The sequence below is a fragment of the Myripristis murdjan genome, chromosome 14 (assembly GCF_902150065.1).
Source record: "Myripristis murdjan chromosome 14, fMyrMur1.1, whole genome shotgun sequence".
Taxonomy (NCBI): domain Eukaryota; kingdom Metazoa; phylum Chordata; class Actinopteri; order Holocentriformes; family Holocentridae; genus Myripristis; species Myripristis murdjan.
Genome location: NC_043993.1, coordinates 12810251 through 12826319, shown reverse-complemented (window position 1 = coordinate 12826319; position 16069 = coordinate 12810251). Strand labels below are relative to the sequence as shown.

Genomic DNA, 16069 nt, shown 5'->3' with positions numbered 1-16069 from the left:
CTGCAAATAAACAAATAAAAATTACTGCAGATGTCTTCGTTGCTAGCAGAACTAGTTCATATTTGAGGCATGTTTCCAGGTATGAGTGCACCTGTAAAGCTACTGCTATGGATACATATTTTTTTGTTATTTTAATGCTAATCATTTATTTGCATAGTGTTTAATAACATCATGATTAAAAAACAACAAAAATGCCAATTCCAGATATGAATTAAAAGATTATAGAAAATAAAAAGAAAAATGTGACAAGGACAAACTGGATAAAAGCCTGTCTTAAGTAGTCTGACTCACTCATTCTAAGTCATTCTGCATAAGAGCATCAACAAGAGCTCTAAAATATAAATGCAGCATCATCTTGTAAATAACTGAGGAAATGTGCAGTGACATAAAATACGTTACGGATTTAGCCAGCCATTAGATTGAGTTTCCATTTGGGACTTTTTTCCAACTCTTGAAAACTTTTTCTTTGCCAGCTTTTTTGTTTTTTTCAATTCCAGAGATTTCCATGCTGGAGCCGATAAAAAGTGTCCTGGGATTCATCTGTACAGTGTCCCCAGTGTTTGATTGTTATGTAAGCCTACGTGTGATACGCACGCACGCACACACACACACACACACACACACACGCGCGCGCACGCATGCACACACACGCACACGCACACACACAACTACCACTGTGTGATAATGAGGCTCAGACTCAGACACAAACAAGCTGTGGCAGCAGACAAACAACACTTTCTGCCAGAGTAAAAAAGAAAAAAAATATCTCATGTCCCTCATCTCCTCTTCTTTCACATCACTCCATCTTTACTTTGTCTCATCACTCTGGAGCAGAAGTGTGCATCAAATACTGACTTGACTGCCCTCCCAAAAAATAGAGTCATGTTGTGATTATAGCCATCTCATGCGTCAGTGTCTGTGTGTGTGTCTGAGCAGTTGTGTGTACCTGCGCGTGGGCTTTCACAGGGAGGATGTTTTTGTGAACTGAAGTGATTTTGGCGAGCACTCCTTTATACAAGGTCTAATTTAGAACTTGGATTCAGGATTAGGGATAAAAAAGGTTCAGGTTAGTCATCTGGTGGTGAAGGTTAGGGAATGAACATAATTAGTGTTAAACAATTATCATAGCTGTTATCATTTTTGCTTATTTTTAGTATTTTGTTTGATGTTTTTAGCCGTTTCCCTCTGACTCAATTATCTATTCTATTCTATAGTCACCAAGTTAACTTGAGAGAAATACAAGTTCAGATTTAGGCTACATTTAACTTGGCAATTTTGTAATGATACTGATAGAATATGATTGTGAATATGATTTTAATATTAATATTATATTCGTTCTCATTCATACTTTTTCCAAAGTTACTGCCCTCTGAAATGTGCTTTCACTATAGGTTTTTGCTGATAGACATGCTAATAAAGCCTGACCTGAACTGACCTGGGGTCCGTTTCACGAAGCAGGTTCAACAAACTCCGAGTCTTACCCCGAACTCTGAGTTGATCTACTCTGAGATAGGAAACTCTGAGTTTTCGGTTCCAGAACAGCTGATTTGAGTTAGTTTGATCAACTCGGAGTAGTTTCACCTGGAGTTAAGCGCATGCACCACAGCTATAAAAAGACAGTGTCAATGGAGCCCCGATTTCACAAGTCACCATGGCAACGGGGAAGCGTCGGGCTGCGTTTTTCACCCCAATTGTATTGGAAATCTTAATGCATTCATACAGCGAGTTTGAACATGTTTAAAAAAAAAAAAAAAAACCTGCAACACCACTGCAGCGGCAAAGGAGAGGGAGACGGCGTGGGAGAACACTGCTGCTCGGGTCAATGCGTAAGTTTAAATGTAGCCCGTTGCAATCACAATAATATTACAGGGGAAAACTACTTGAATGGTAGCCTATTAATTTATTTCATTTAGGTGCAATCCCGCGGGGGAGAAGCTCACTTGGCAGCAGCTTAAGATGAAATATAAAAACATTGTTCAAACAGGTAAGACCTCGGCATAAACATCTATGCGCAGTCTTATAACCATCTCCCGACAAATATTTAATTCTCTGCGCAGTAACACTGCACCTTCATCCACGGGATCGTTGTCGAAAGGACATGCCATGTTCGTGAAAAAATGTCGCCACCTAACTACTAATGGACTTCTAATAAAGGCCTACGGACTGTTTTTTATTTATTTATTTTTTTTTAAATAACAGACGGCAGAACTAATAGGCCACACCAAAACTCGCCTGCTGACTGAATGAATGAGGAAGTTAAATACCATGTATGGCTGAATGAGGGCGGACACAGAGAGAAACTTGAGGTTTCATGAGAAAAACCTGGTCCCGACCAGGTTAGTTTCATGGAGTCTGTTACTGCGGTAACTGACCGAGAGCTTAAGTTACCTCCCTCTGTGAAACAGGCTAGAGTTACCCCTCTTTCTCTGGTTTGAGTTACCTCCCTTTGTGAAACGGAAAACTCAGTTTCCCTCTTTTCAGGGTTAACAGACTCAGATTTTTCACTAAACCTGCTTTGAGAAATGGACCCCTGAACTGAATTGAACTGAACTGAATTAAGTTTAACTGAACTGAACTCAAGTGTAAGGTGCTCACAAGCATATAAAGACAAACAACTGACTAATGAGTTACATAAAGTCTGTGTGTCAGTTATCTCAAGGTCTCTTTACCTTTATAAAGATCTAATTTTAATGAATGGATTGAATTAAAGTAAAGACCAATGGGTGATCAATAAAGGAAACCATTGCCAGGACTGTAGCTTTTGTCAGGATTCACCTGGACAGCCTACTTTTCATGGAAAGTGCAGGTGGTGTGTGTGTGTGTGTGTGTGTGTGTGTGTCATTATAAACAGTGCACTAACTATCAGTGTAAGCACCAGTCAGAGGCAGATGGGCTCGTTAATGCAGTGATGTAGTTATGTAAGACCTGCTACTGCTGCCGTTCCTGTCTGTCTATACCGCAGTACAGAGAGGAGAGAGAAAAATGTAAAAGAGAGCTTGTGAGTGAATGGTGTGTGTGTGTGTGTGTGTGTGTGTGTGCAGCTGCACATGTCCTGGTGTGTAAAAGAGAATAGGACAGACAGGGACTGAAAGATGTGGTAAATCAGGGGGAATAGACTTGTTGTCCAGGGTTTGATGAACTCCACTCCCTCTTTAACCCATCTCCTTCAATTCCCCACATGCTGGGTAACAGCCAATACATGCTCTAAACACTTTACTGCGTGGAGATAGCTGACGGAGAGAGAGAGAGAGAGAGAGAGAGAGAGAGAGAGAGAGAGAGAGGGAGAGCGAGAGAGAGAGAGAGAGAGAGAGAGACAGAGAATGAAAGCAAGAGAGTGAGATATTCAGAAGCAGAGAGGAGGACAAAGGAAGGCAGAGAAGTTGTAAAGCACAGAGAGTGGGCGGTAGCAGACAAGGAATGAAGATAGACAAGCAGACCAGGAAGGAGGAAAAAGTGCCTTCATATGCACATTAATATTCCGATATTTTTCGGATGCTCTAGCCTTTCCTTTTCAGATTTATTGCTCGTACATAGATGCTGATTCCATTTACAATAACAGTGATAAGTTCAAATCCCAGTTATTATGTGATAGCTGGGCCGTTGCAACATTAGCCAGGATACAGAGGCATGTAAATACCTTATCACCTTAACTTCTCTCTCTTACCTTCTTCTCTGTCAGTTTCACAATGCACAATTCACACATTTTGCAGACACCAAGATCTATTCAGGAGAGAACAACGACATCAAGTGCCATAAAGTTATGGCTCTGGTCCAAAGGACATGGGTGCTACAAGGCAGCACTACAAGGCAGTGCAAAATGTTCCCATGTCAATATTCAACATATTCCACTCCATTCTTTGCTTGAAGGGTTGTTTTTAATCAGGAGGGGAAGGTCCATATCCATGGCTTATCCACAATGAAACCCTGAGATGGATATGAGCCATTAGCTGCGGTGTTGTACATACATGCAAACCCGCTAACAGGAGATGCAAGCGACATGTAGTGTAGCAGGAAAACTAGTGTAGGGGCATGGGAAGTAGTAGAGAGAAGAGATAAAAACATGAGAAAGAGTGAAGAAAGGCTAACAGAGAGAGAGAGAGAGTGAGAGAGAGCAACTGAAAACAGGGATAGAGCCGTATGATCTGCCGCGAGGAAAACAGCAAGCCCATACTGCTGAGAGCTGTGGACCCCAAACGCCTTATCGGAAACCAAAACAGCTATCAATTATTCAACAGGTACAGAGTGAACCAGCTACAGTGGAGAAGAGATGGGAGGAGAGGAGATTAGAGGGGTGCAAGGGGAGAGAGAGTTGGAGAGAGGGGTGGAAAGAGAGAACAAGAACCCTGCATGGGAGTTGGACTCGAAGGGTTCGAATTTATTCTAGACTCTGTTCAAAGCTGCGATGTGTTGTGTTCGTTGATATGGCAGCCATGTTGATATCAACAGCTTCCTTAGTAATATGTCGACAAGTACAAAGAAGTAAGGGGCTTTTGGGGCACCTACACACCTGCTGTGTTTGGTCCATTTGAGACAAACCCTTGCGCATTTACCCTTTTTGGTGCAGTTTGCCAGGTGTGAAAACAGCAACTGCGCCTGAGTTTGGACCAAAACAACTGGCTCCAGACGCTGCCGAGGAGGGGGTCTCTGTTGGTACAGTTACAAACAAATTCAGCACGTGTTTCGGGTTAATCTCTTTGAATTTTTGTCATGCTGTGTTCACACCCACAGAATTTTATTTTGAATAGCAGAGAGCCAAAGATACCAAATTGAATTGAATTACAGGGAAACATGTCCTTTTGAATTATAGGGAAACGTGCATTAAATGATGCGCCAAGAGATCTAAATGTTTTCTATTTTATGCAATGTTGCTGCCATGAAACTACTGCATCTTGGGTTTGACTAAATGTAAGCGTGCTGTAGCTTCGAAAAAGCATTATAACCTGCAGAGTATACATTTGACATTGTTGTATAATATAATTGTAATATAGAAAAAAATGCTTTTTTAACTTTGAAATTACTTAAAGGGAAATTTAAGGGAAAATTCAGCTTGAGGTTGAAGCACCTCCCATAGCCAGCTCTGCTGCACATTATGAGCACATAAATAAATAACTGGAAGAAACAACTTCGTAGCATTAACAGCATTCAGCAACCTAAAAACAAAATGAACTAAGGGTTGACATGAAACAACAAGAAAAGACATTGCCTTCTTGGTAAATGGTCCAAACATATGCCAAAGCTATTCATGTTGCTCCATGCCAAAGCTGGATACTGTGATGGCCTAAAGTGTTTCTGCCATAAAGTGAAGGCCTGAACACACTGAGAACGTTTTTGACACACTCCTTTGTTGTTGAATCCTCTGACACTCTTTTAAATGCACTGTGGGTGTCCAGATTTTAACATTGACAGACCACTGATGGACCCAATTGGCTTCACAACTACAAACCCAGGAAAACAATCTGTAAGTAGCTGAACGGTTGGTGTGTTGTGTTGACCTAACGGTAGTCTGTGTGCTTTCTCGTTAAAAATGTGACGATGAAGCTTGTATGCGAGTTCAAGTTTGATGCAGTGGACTTGAGGCAGGCAGCTGCTTTTCCCTGTTATCAGCCCGTAACATTACTGCATATCAGCGGCACAAGTTAATGTACTCACTAATTTAATAAAACGGTGAACCTAACAGACACTGAGCAAGCGCTACATTCACAGCAACTCAGCTGCTGGGGAAGACGGCTGTTGGCCTCCCCTTTCCCGTTAACTTTTAGTTGCCTGTTGTAAAATAACAGTAGATCCAGTCAGAAACACTGTCGGAGTCCTGGCGTCAAGGTGGTTTGAAGCGCGTCAAAACGCTGGCAGTGCGTGCGATGCAATTCAAAACAATGGATTCGATTGGAAAGTGGGTTTGACGCGCGTCAAAATCGTTCCCAGTGCGTTCAGGCTTTGAAAGAGGGGGGAAAAAAAACGCCTCGGAATCCCGGAGATTTCCTTTTTCCGTCCCTCAACGTCCCAATATTTATCTGACAGTGGGGAGAATTTTTTTACAGAGTGAAACCAAGCCACATGAACAAAGTATCGACTATTCCACAGATTCATACCAAAGCTAACGGACTATAGATTCAAAAGTCCTCAGCCTGTCGTGGGTTAGTTGAGAAGTGACTCACGGTTGATAGTTTATGGCTTGGGCCTCATCATATTGTAAAAACATAATAAAATAAGACGTGAAAACATTAACATGAATAATTGTAGCTCATTCAGTTCAGTCAGCAGACGTGGACGTCGCTGCAAGCTGTTGTTTAGCCTGACTGTCTCTCCCTTCATATCCTCCCTACCTCTCTTGCTCAGTCTGTCTCTCTCTGTCTTTCTCTCGGTTCAGAAAGAAAAATACCACAGTTCCTGGCCCTGAGAGGAAGAAACTGAAAGTCAGTCCGAGACGCATGGACACACACACACACACACACACACACACACACACACACACGCACGCACACACACACACACACACACACACACAAAAACCACACACAATCAGCTCCCGTCAGCTCAGTTTTCACTAGCCACTGGCTCTATCCCTCTGTGTGCATCCCTTTATCCTGCAGCTGAAATCTCCCTCACAATCACTCTTTCTGTCTCCATTTCTTTGCGTGTGTGTCTCACTGTCTCTGTCTGTCTCCCTGTCTGTCTGCACAGACCCCCACCACCACCAAACACACCCCACACACACACCCGTCTCTCTAACTGTGTGCCCGTCTCTCTCTCTCTCTCTCCCTCTCATCTTCAGGGCTGAGAGCATCTGCCTGGTATATAACTCAGTCCTCCAGCTCTGACATTTACACTAACAATTCCCCAGGCACACACATGTACACACACATACATACACACACACACACACACACACACACACTCCTTACAATCACCTTGTTAGTATTCTTGCTCTGTACACACATTTACATCCCTATAGACATGTATCCTGTCTCACCCCCTCTCTCTCTTTGCTTCACACACTCACACACATAAACACACACACACACACAACTCTGCTCAGTTATTGCCATGTGATCCTGCAATCAGACGCCTCTACAGGACTCCTGGTGGTGAGGAAAGTCTCCTTTGATTGGGTACTCTATTCACACAGGACCTTCCTGCTGCGTCTGTCTCAAGGTGAACCGCAGAGATTCATAAGCAAATTAGTGCACCATATTTACCAACAATTCAGCAACAATTTTTATGCAGTGGCAATTAAACAAGCATAGCGTGAGTCTAATGAAGGTAGATTGAGGCATAAACCATTTCCTCCTTGTTTGTTCATCATGGTTTGCTAACTTTATGGTTTCAGCTCAACTTTTTTGCTTGAGCAATGAAAAAAAAAATAGTGCACAGGGATGTTTTGCTTTAGAATGGCCTTGCCCCAGTGTATTATTGTGAGTTGTAACCTAGAGCAGCGGTTTTCAAAGTGGGGTCTAGGGACCTCCAGGGGCCCTTAATGGTCTCCCAGGGAGTCCTAAGCAAAATGAGGAATCACTTCATTTCATTATAACGAGATTTGCAAGAAATTGGTCTGGTAAAAAAAAAAAAAAAAAAAAAAAAAAAAAAGATTATTTTTACACTGTATTTTAACCTCAGCATTTTGAATCAATCTGTCAGTCTTCAAGTTATGACATCTAAACAACTTAACTAAAATATATTCTCATATTAGGGTTCCTAGGACAAAATTAGTTCAAATGGGAGCCTGTGGCTTAATGAAAGTCATCAGGGTCCAGAATCTAAAAAAAAAAAAAAAAACTGGAAAACTACTGACCTAGACAAAAGTACCTGATACAGTGTAAGTATTTGAGGAAATATAATAAATCTATGATAGAACTTTGTTTGAAGGAAAACACATCACCATCACAGTCATCAAACATCCTCATCCAAAAGCACAGGTAAATGCACATAATAGCTGTGGTAAAATGCTGTCCTGTGCCATTTCATACTCTTTACAACCCAGTTTCCAGAACATGCTGTTTATGTGCTCAGTATGACAACAATTGCTGCTCAGTAAGTGCTCTGTGTTATTTTTGTGCTCAGACACAGTTCATTTGTTGGTTAACTGTCTGCTGTTGAAATATCACCCCCAGTAATTATTTCAACACATTTAAATGTGGTGCACTGATTGCAAATGGCTTGCATGTTCTGGAAAAACTTGTGTACAATTTAGTGATACAACAGAAGAATGAAGGAGTCTGTGACTGACCTTAAGATGAAGGAGGTGGAGCGGTTGCAAAGGTCATTGATATGCATGGCCATCGCACAGCCGCTCACGGTGTGCTCCTGGTGTGTGTGCTGATGCGTTTCATCACAGTTCGTGGCTGTGATTAGCAATATAGAGTTTTAATTGATTATGATATGAGTCCCATCCTAGTCATCAAACCCCAAGACAATTTGATTCTCTAATAGAATACATCCACAGATTTCACAAAGTGCCACATTTCCTATCATGCTCAATTGCCTAATCTGTGAAATCTGTCCATTGCCTTAGGATGTCGGTACTGCAAGAGCAAGTTTGGATCAATCTCAGCACTCAATTACCCGACCATTTGGTGCTTCACAACCCGAATAAACATTTTGTCACTAATCCATATGTTATTATCATCTACCAAGGCCACCATAGACCTAGTAAACAGAGAGACACACACGCACTCATACACGCACACACACAAACGTACAAAAGAGCAACAGCAGCCTCTAATTGGATCATTTTTTGAGTGTAGACTTGTCTTGACAATGGCCTCCAGGCAAAATGTATGTGTGCCAACGCAACTGTCAACTCAGAGAGAGAAAGTGAGGATGTGATATTATTCTTTGTCACAATGTCATTAGAAATATGATACTATGTTTATGACACAGTATGACTATTTCAGAAAATAAGCGAAAATAAAAAAGACGATGCAGCTTGGTGTGGGCTTATTTGTTTTTACCTTAATAGGATAATACTTTGAATTAGAGGTTGTCACTTATGCCTGAACATAAATGTACAAAATGGGTTTAGGATTGGATGGGGTCCAATTTCTCAACTGCATGAACCCAAGTTAGGTTCATATTCCAAAATATAGCTGGAAAGCTTCACAATTAGGATGGGCTTTAATCAGATTTTAGCTTAAAAAAAAAAAAAAAGCTATTACCCCTCAGGCTAGGTTCAGGCTATGGTTTGAACGAACAGTGACTTGCAATTTTGCCATCATATATTGATATTGATCTATGAATTTCAGTGCAGAGCTGGAGTTAGTTATAGCTTATCATGGCTGACGGTAATATCATAATATACTTTACTACTCCAGATATGGTGACTTTTTTGGATCATAATACATTTTCTGATGGGAGGGAGAGAGAGAGGATGAAATCATTGAAGAGACCTTGTTGTGGCAATACAATAGCATCACACCTCCAGAGCATGGAGTTAGAGAAACTGAAAGAGAGCCGGAAAGTGAGAGACAGAGGCAAAGTCAAGTAGGGAAACAAATCCAGCTCCAAACAAGCAGGGAAACAAAGCTTAGGCAGCTACCCAAACCAGCTAGCTACTAGCCAATCAACAAGCCTTCCCTGCCAGGCCTCTCCTCTCAGACACTGGCTGGCAGGAGAAATTGGCCAAGCAGAGAGAGATGGAGAAAGACACAGGGAGAGAGAGGGAAAAGAGAGTTTTCATTACACAAAAACACTTATCCTCCTTCTCCTCCTCCTCACTCTCCCACTCTTGTTTTGTCCCACCACTGAGAGAGATACTGTGGGTAAAGGTGACAGACATAGATAACTGTATCTCAGGCAGACTGCACAATTACTCAAAATTTTATGATTGTTACGACAGCCACATATTTGTGGGACGAGATACAAAGCAATTCATCACCCATCACCACTGCTTGTGTGCACTGTGTGTGCATGCGTACATGTGACTGTGTGTGGGCTATACATCTGAAATTACAAGAAGATTAAAGCTGGTCTCCCTCCAGCTAACAGACACAAACTCTCTCTCTCTCTCTCTCTCTCTCTCTCACACACACACACACACACACACACACACACACATATACATATACACTGACAGCATGACAATGCTAATCAGCCCTCTGTCAAGCCCATTTGGTCCCACCCTTAATGAGGAGCGGGCCCAGCTTGTGCCCTGACATGGGCCAACCAGCCAAGGGAGCTAATAGATAATGCTGTGCAGGATGTATGTATGTGTGCCTCTCACCTCAGTCTCACTCTGCATTGGAATGACAAACGCCAGGCTTCCAGTGTCTCTATTAAAGAATGTTTTTCTATTATGTTCTCAGGGTTCAGTCAGCCTTGCACTACACTCATCACAACACAGCACCCTGACAATCTGCCTTCCACTGACGCCCCTAATTGTATTTTTTTGGTGGGGGATTGGCAGATGAGTCACCACTCCGCAAAATACTTCTGTTTAAAAGTCTGTATGCGAGCGCGTGTGCATGCGTGCATGCGCGTGAGAGTAATAGAGAGAGTCAGTGGAGGAATGAAAGTGTCTGCGTGCGTGCGCGCCTACATGTGTGAGAGAGAATGTGCAATAAAGAGTCAGAGGCAGAAAGGACGTGTAGGTGCGCGCAAGCGGGTGCGTGCGATTGTCTGCGTACGTGCGCGCGTACTTGCGTGATACTCTCAAATAAGAAGCTCTAAGTCATGTTTTCACGTGTTTGTGCATGGCAGGCTAAGGCTTCATGCATTTTGTTAAACTCATGTCACACACACACACACACACACACACACACACACACATACACACACGGGCAACCAGGGAGACGCACCCCACAGTCCACACAGACAAGGTCATTCTGGTGGAAGTGCCCGACCTCTGATCTCCGAAACATTTCAAAAGAGCCATGCGTCAGTGTGAAAGTAAACAGGCCGAGCTGTTAATGAGCCACGGTGATGTTGTTGTCTTCCACCGGTTCAGTCTCCCCGCAGGGCCCGGCCAGCGGGAAAAACGCCCTCTCTCCCGGTAGCAGACAGAAGTCAAACTATCCTGCTATTGGTGGGGAGCCAGTTCTGCTGCTACACCAATTTAACCGCTTGCACACATACACACACAGACACACACACACACACACACACACACACACACACACACACACACGAACACGGACGCACACACAAACACAAAGTGCCTGAAAAGGTGCCCAAATAGGTGTTGTTCAGTGACAAAAGGTTGTCTTTTTTCACCCAAAAGACAAACAGTCTCTCTCTTGCTCTCTCTCTCCCTCACACACACACACACACACACACACACACACACACACACACACACACACACGCACACACACATACAGACGCGCACGCAACAGCACCAACCCAGCCATCCCCAAGTCTACAAACTGCAGTGCGGCAGCAGTTCGCTATTTTAAGAATAATTTTTACATGAAGTGGATAAATATTTAATTTTCCTTAGAATATTCCATTCGCGCCATCACAGACAGGGGACGGCTGGGAAGTTGTTAAGGCAGCACCGAGGCATCTCTGTGGCTCCCCGAGACCCCCGTACAAAAAAAGAACCAAAAATCTCTCCAAGAATAATTTGTACCAACTCAATACATTCACACACGGGCACATATCGAACCCAGACACCCAAAGCAACCCGGTCACACACGCGTGCCCACACACACACACACACACACACACACACACGAGACAAACACTCCACAAAGTGAACATTTCCCCTTCTCTTACCTCGCCTAAACATGTTTGCGGCGGCTGTTTGGACCGTCTAGTCTCTCTGCTGGAGTATCATCCTGCTGAGCGTCCAGTCGGAGCTGGTGCTGACGTGGTTATTAAAATCAGCCCAACACTTGGATATCGCAGACTCAATTGTTATTTTGATTCCCTTTGACGGCCGGTAGCCTTTATTATGGTTTCCTCGGTTGCTGTTTTCTTCTAAAGTGAAGACGAATGAAGGGAGAGAGGGAGGAGGGGAGTGGAGGCTGTTTGACAAAATTACGGACGAAAATAGAAACCAAGCGCTCCGCCACCGGTACAAACGAAGTTGTTTTGCCCGCAATTGGCGTTGTGATAGTGGTAGTTAGAGAGGGAAAAACACCCTGGACCGTCCCAGCACACCCCCGATACGTCTTAGGGATATTTTAACTCACCGCCATTTGGTGAATATGAATCAATAACGCGCATGCTGACTTATTTACTGCCGCAATAATAAAAGAAAAGCAAAAAATACAGGTGTTAGAGCTGATTGGAGCAGTAGCAAAGGGAAAACTTCCTTTCTGTGTGCATCATCCAGCTTCTTCTGTCAGCTTGTCAGGGTGCAGGTCAGGTAGAGCTAGTCTATCAGGCTGTGGACAGTCAGTGTGAGTCAGTGCTGTCTACTGTCTCCGTTACCGGAGAGCTCCGAGGCAGCCGCTTCAATCCCCCACCCACAGCGAGAGGTGACTGATGAAAAGCAAGCGGAGCACTCTCTCTCTCTCTCTCTCTCTCTCTCTCTCTCTCTCTCTCTCTCTCTCTCTTTTGCCTATTATTCTTTGTTTTTCACTTGCAAGTGAGACATTTATGTAGCTGAGGTGCCTTGTCTGCAGTGCTTAATAAAGGGCTTTAAAAAAAAAAATCAAAACTCTCTCTCTTGATTTCCTCGCCACTCTCCTCTTTCTCTGCACCCCCTCTCTCTCCCTTTGACTCCCCATTCATCTTCCCATCTTCCCTCCATCATTCGGCCCTCCACTTTGTATCTTCCCCCTCTCCTCCTCTCCCCATGAATCTTCTTTCTGTGCCTGTCACTCTCCCTCTCCTCCCCTTGCTGTCTCCTTTATTTTTAAGTTTTTTTTTTATATATATTTTAGCAGCTTGTAGAACTGTTATCCTCACTGACTAGATTCACTGACCCTGGTTTGGGCCTTGTCAGCATTAAGTTATTATTATTATTATTATTATCATCATCATCATCATCATCATCATCATCATCATCATCGTTGTCATCATCATTATTGTTGTCGTTGTTGTTGATGATGTTATCCTCACAAACACAGCGACATCGTATGGGTTGTTCCCACAAAAAATGCTCCCAATATAATAATTTAAAAAAATCCTAAAATACCTGTAATAGGTATATTTTTACTGGCCCAAATTTAGAAGAAGGCATCACAGAGCTGATTTGTGTCACGGTATGACATCACATGCACACAGAGTTCTTATGTTTTCAGATTTTCTACAAGGGGAATACACTTTTTTATACTCACGTCCTAAAAAATTTCTTGTCTTTCAGAGATTTTTGTAAAGTGTATGTTTTTGATAGGTTTGTATTTGGAGCAAGAGGGAGGGATGTGTGACAGTGTGCATGCTGTTGCTTCTCTTGGCAGCCAGGTGAACCAGCCTCTTTCTCTCCCTCTCTCCTTCTGCCTCCACAGCACTCCCCCAGCTCTCAATGCAATTCAATCAGCTTCATTGGCATGAAGTACACTTCATTATATACTGCCAAAAGCTTTGGTAGTAAACAATAGAGATAACATTAATAATGAAACAGTAGAATAATGGCAATAAGAGTTGTAGTAATACAATAATGAATATATGAGAAATAAAGAGCAGGTTAAGGTAAATATGGGGAAAGGTAAGGTATATCATTGAGAGTGTTACAGAATAGAAAATGCAAGAAAAAATAAGAGTAAAATGCAGCAATGGTGTATGTGTAGCTCTCTTGGTCTATGTTTCTTTCTCTCCCCTCTCCTTCCATCTCCCTGTTTTTTTCCTTTCCTCCCATCATCCTTTCTCTCCCCTCTTGTGTCTTTCACTCTTTCCTCCCACCTCCCCCACCCCCCTTTCCCCAAGGCCTTAAAATGGTTCAGAAATTACTTTTTTAAGTGAGTAGGGCATTAGTAATGGTAACAGCAGATGGGTGTGCATGGTCCTGAAATCACTGCTTGAGGAGTTAAACAAGAGTTCCCACATTTGTGGGATTAAATTGCATCAGTTTGAGTGATTTTGGGGCATGATGGAGACAAAATTGGCCCATTCCCCATACTGGAATATGGTAGGAACATTACAGTGATACCACAGGACATAAAAAACACTATGAGGTACAATAAGGTCACTATAAACTCACCGGAGTAGCACAGACACACCATCAGTCTCTACACACAGCCGAACTGTCAGTGTTAATTTAACTGTGAGAGTTTAAAATGTTAAATTCACCTCCATCCATCCATTCATTCATTTTCCATACCTGCTTATTCCTAATCAGAGTTACCAGTATAGCTGAAGCCTATCTCAGCATGCACTGGGCAGAAGGCAGGGAAACAGGTCAACAGTCCATCACCGGGCAAACACACAGACAAATGTCCACATACATTCACACCTATGTAAAAGAGCTTTTTCCCAATGAAGCCTTGACTTAAGAGCTCAAAAATTTCTATTCTTGCTGGATATAAATCTACCATTATACCAAGGCTAATTTTACCAGTCTAACATTATACTAGAAGAGGTGATGGCTAGTATGGCAAGTGTTTCAATCTGATATCGAGTTCCAGCAAGCAATGGTGTCAGTTATGGACTTTCTCACACCAACTCGACTGCTACAAAGCTACAATTAAAGTGTAACTTTTTTGCAAGTTATCTCTACAGCAATGTTAGATATGAAAATATTTGCTGACATATTGTTGCTGCGTTAGTAAGACCAGTAGCTGTTTCACTTCCAACAAACGTGACATACTTTGTTGGACAGCTGGTTGTGAACAATATCACCTACAAGGAGGATGCCCACGCAGTCCTGCTGGCATGTGTTACCAACAAAATGTAGCCCCCTCTATTTTATTACAGTTATTGACTTTCAGCAACTCACAAATCTTCGTGGATGATGAAAAAGTACTCAAGAATGGCACTAAATAAGAAAAGAGACTTTTTAAAACTGGGTTTACAATCCTTTTAAATAGTTTAAAGCAGCCACACCCAGATCACATCTGCTCTGCGAACACTTCAACACTTGGCAGTGGAAAATTTGCTGTGCTATCCCATAGTATTTTTTGTTTTGTTTTGTTTTTGTTTTCTGGGCCTGTTTGATTGCGCTTAATGAAACACCCAGTGCATTTTGGGGAAAATTATGCTCAAACATAATTCACACTGCAGTCAATTCTCCAATGCTCGACTCTCCAAAGCTCTTAAAACTCATTAAGCCCAGTACCCTGTTTGTTTATGTTACAGCTCTCATAATGGGCTGTTTGTTTTAAATATTCAGTTTGAATATGTTGGAAAGCACGGGTCAAGGCATTTGGTAGATATGTGAATAGTATCCATTACTGGGGAAAACACAGACCTAGATCTAAAATATGACCCACCTTCATGATCCACTACATAATATTTTTGGTACAGTAATGCTATATGAAAATTAAAATTATGTCCTTTGTGCTACTGTAATTAAAACATATTTCTATAATTATTCTAACATTCTAAAGAAATGACCCATAGCACAAATTGGGCATTGGAGCCCTAAAGCACTAGTATTCATAAACTCTCTGTGATCAGGTAATATCTTTTACAAGTTATGCATGTTGTGCTAATGCAGCAGTTCATCATGAGACAGTGGGGCTGGAATTGTTCATTTGTATGTGTAAGGGATATCAGACTTAATACACCACTTTTACACTGGAAAATGATGTGCTTTTGGGCCCTATTAGAGAAAATCTGCATATTATTATTATTTTTTTTTTTTTAGAAAATTAAGACATCATTGGTTATTTGGAGAATTATTTTTACACAGCCCTTTCACATCTCATGTCTCATTTACAGCCTCGTTTGCATAAAAACACACGTTTTCATCAGTTCATTCATAACAGCCACACCTCCTGTCGACAGCTATCTGCCTTTTTGAAACAAGATATGTAAATATGCATTATTATGAAATTCATGAGCTTCCTCTAATTCAGGTTTGACCCCTGTGCATGAAATCTAGTACTCTGGCCTGCAGTCTGTTCACTGGGTTTGAGATCAACACCAGTCACCAAACATCCACCCGTCCAGTCACCGGCCTGTCAGTTGCTGGTAAGTGTGTTGTTATGGATTTGTTTTCTTTCCTCAATAAGGAGGCCAAACCTTCGGG

General features: G+C 42.2%; 1 protein-coding gene across 1 annotated transcript in view; it reads right to left on the bottom strand.

Annotated features, from left to right (window-relative positions):
* Positions 1 to 12331, bottom strand: part of rtn4rl1a (reticulon 4 receptor-like 1a) — an 85216-nt gene extending 72885 nt beyond the window's left edge. The window contains exon 1 of the mRNA XM_030068383.1: positions 11710 to 12331. Coding sequence (XP_029924243.1) covers positions 11710 to 11722 — 13 coding nt within the window. The 5' untranslated portion in view covers positions 11723 to 12331. The remainder of the gene's footprint in view (positions 1 to 11709) is intronic.
* Between the last annotated feature and the right edge of the window lie 3738 nt (positions 12332 to 16069).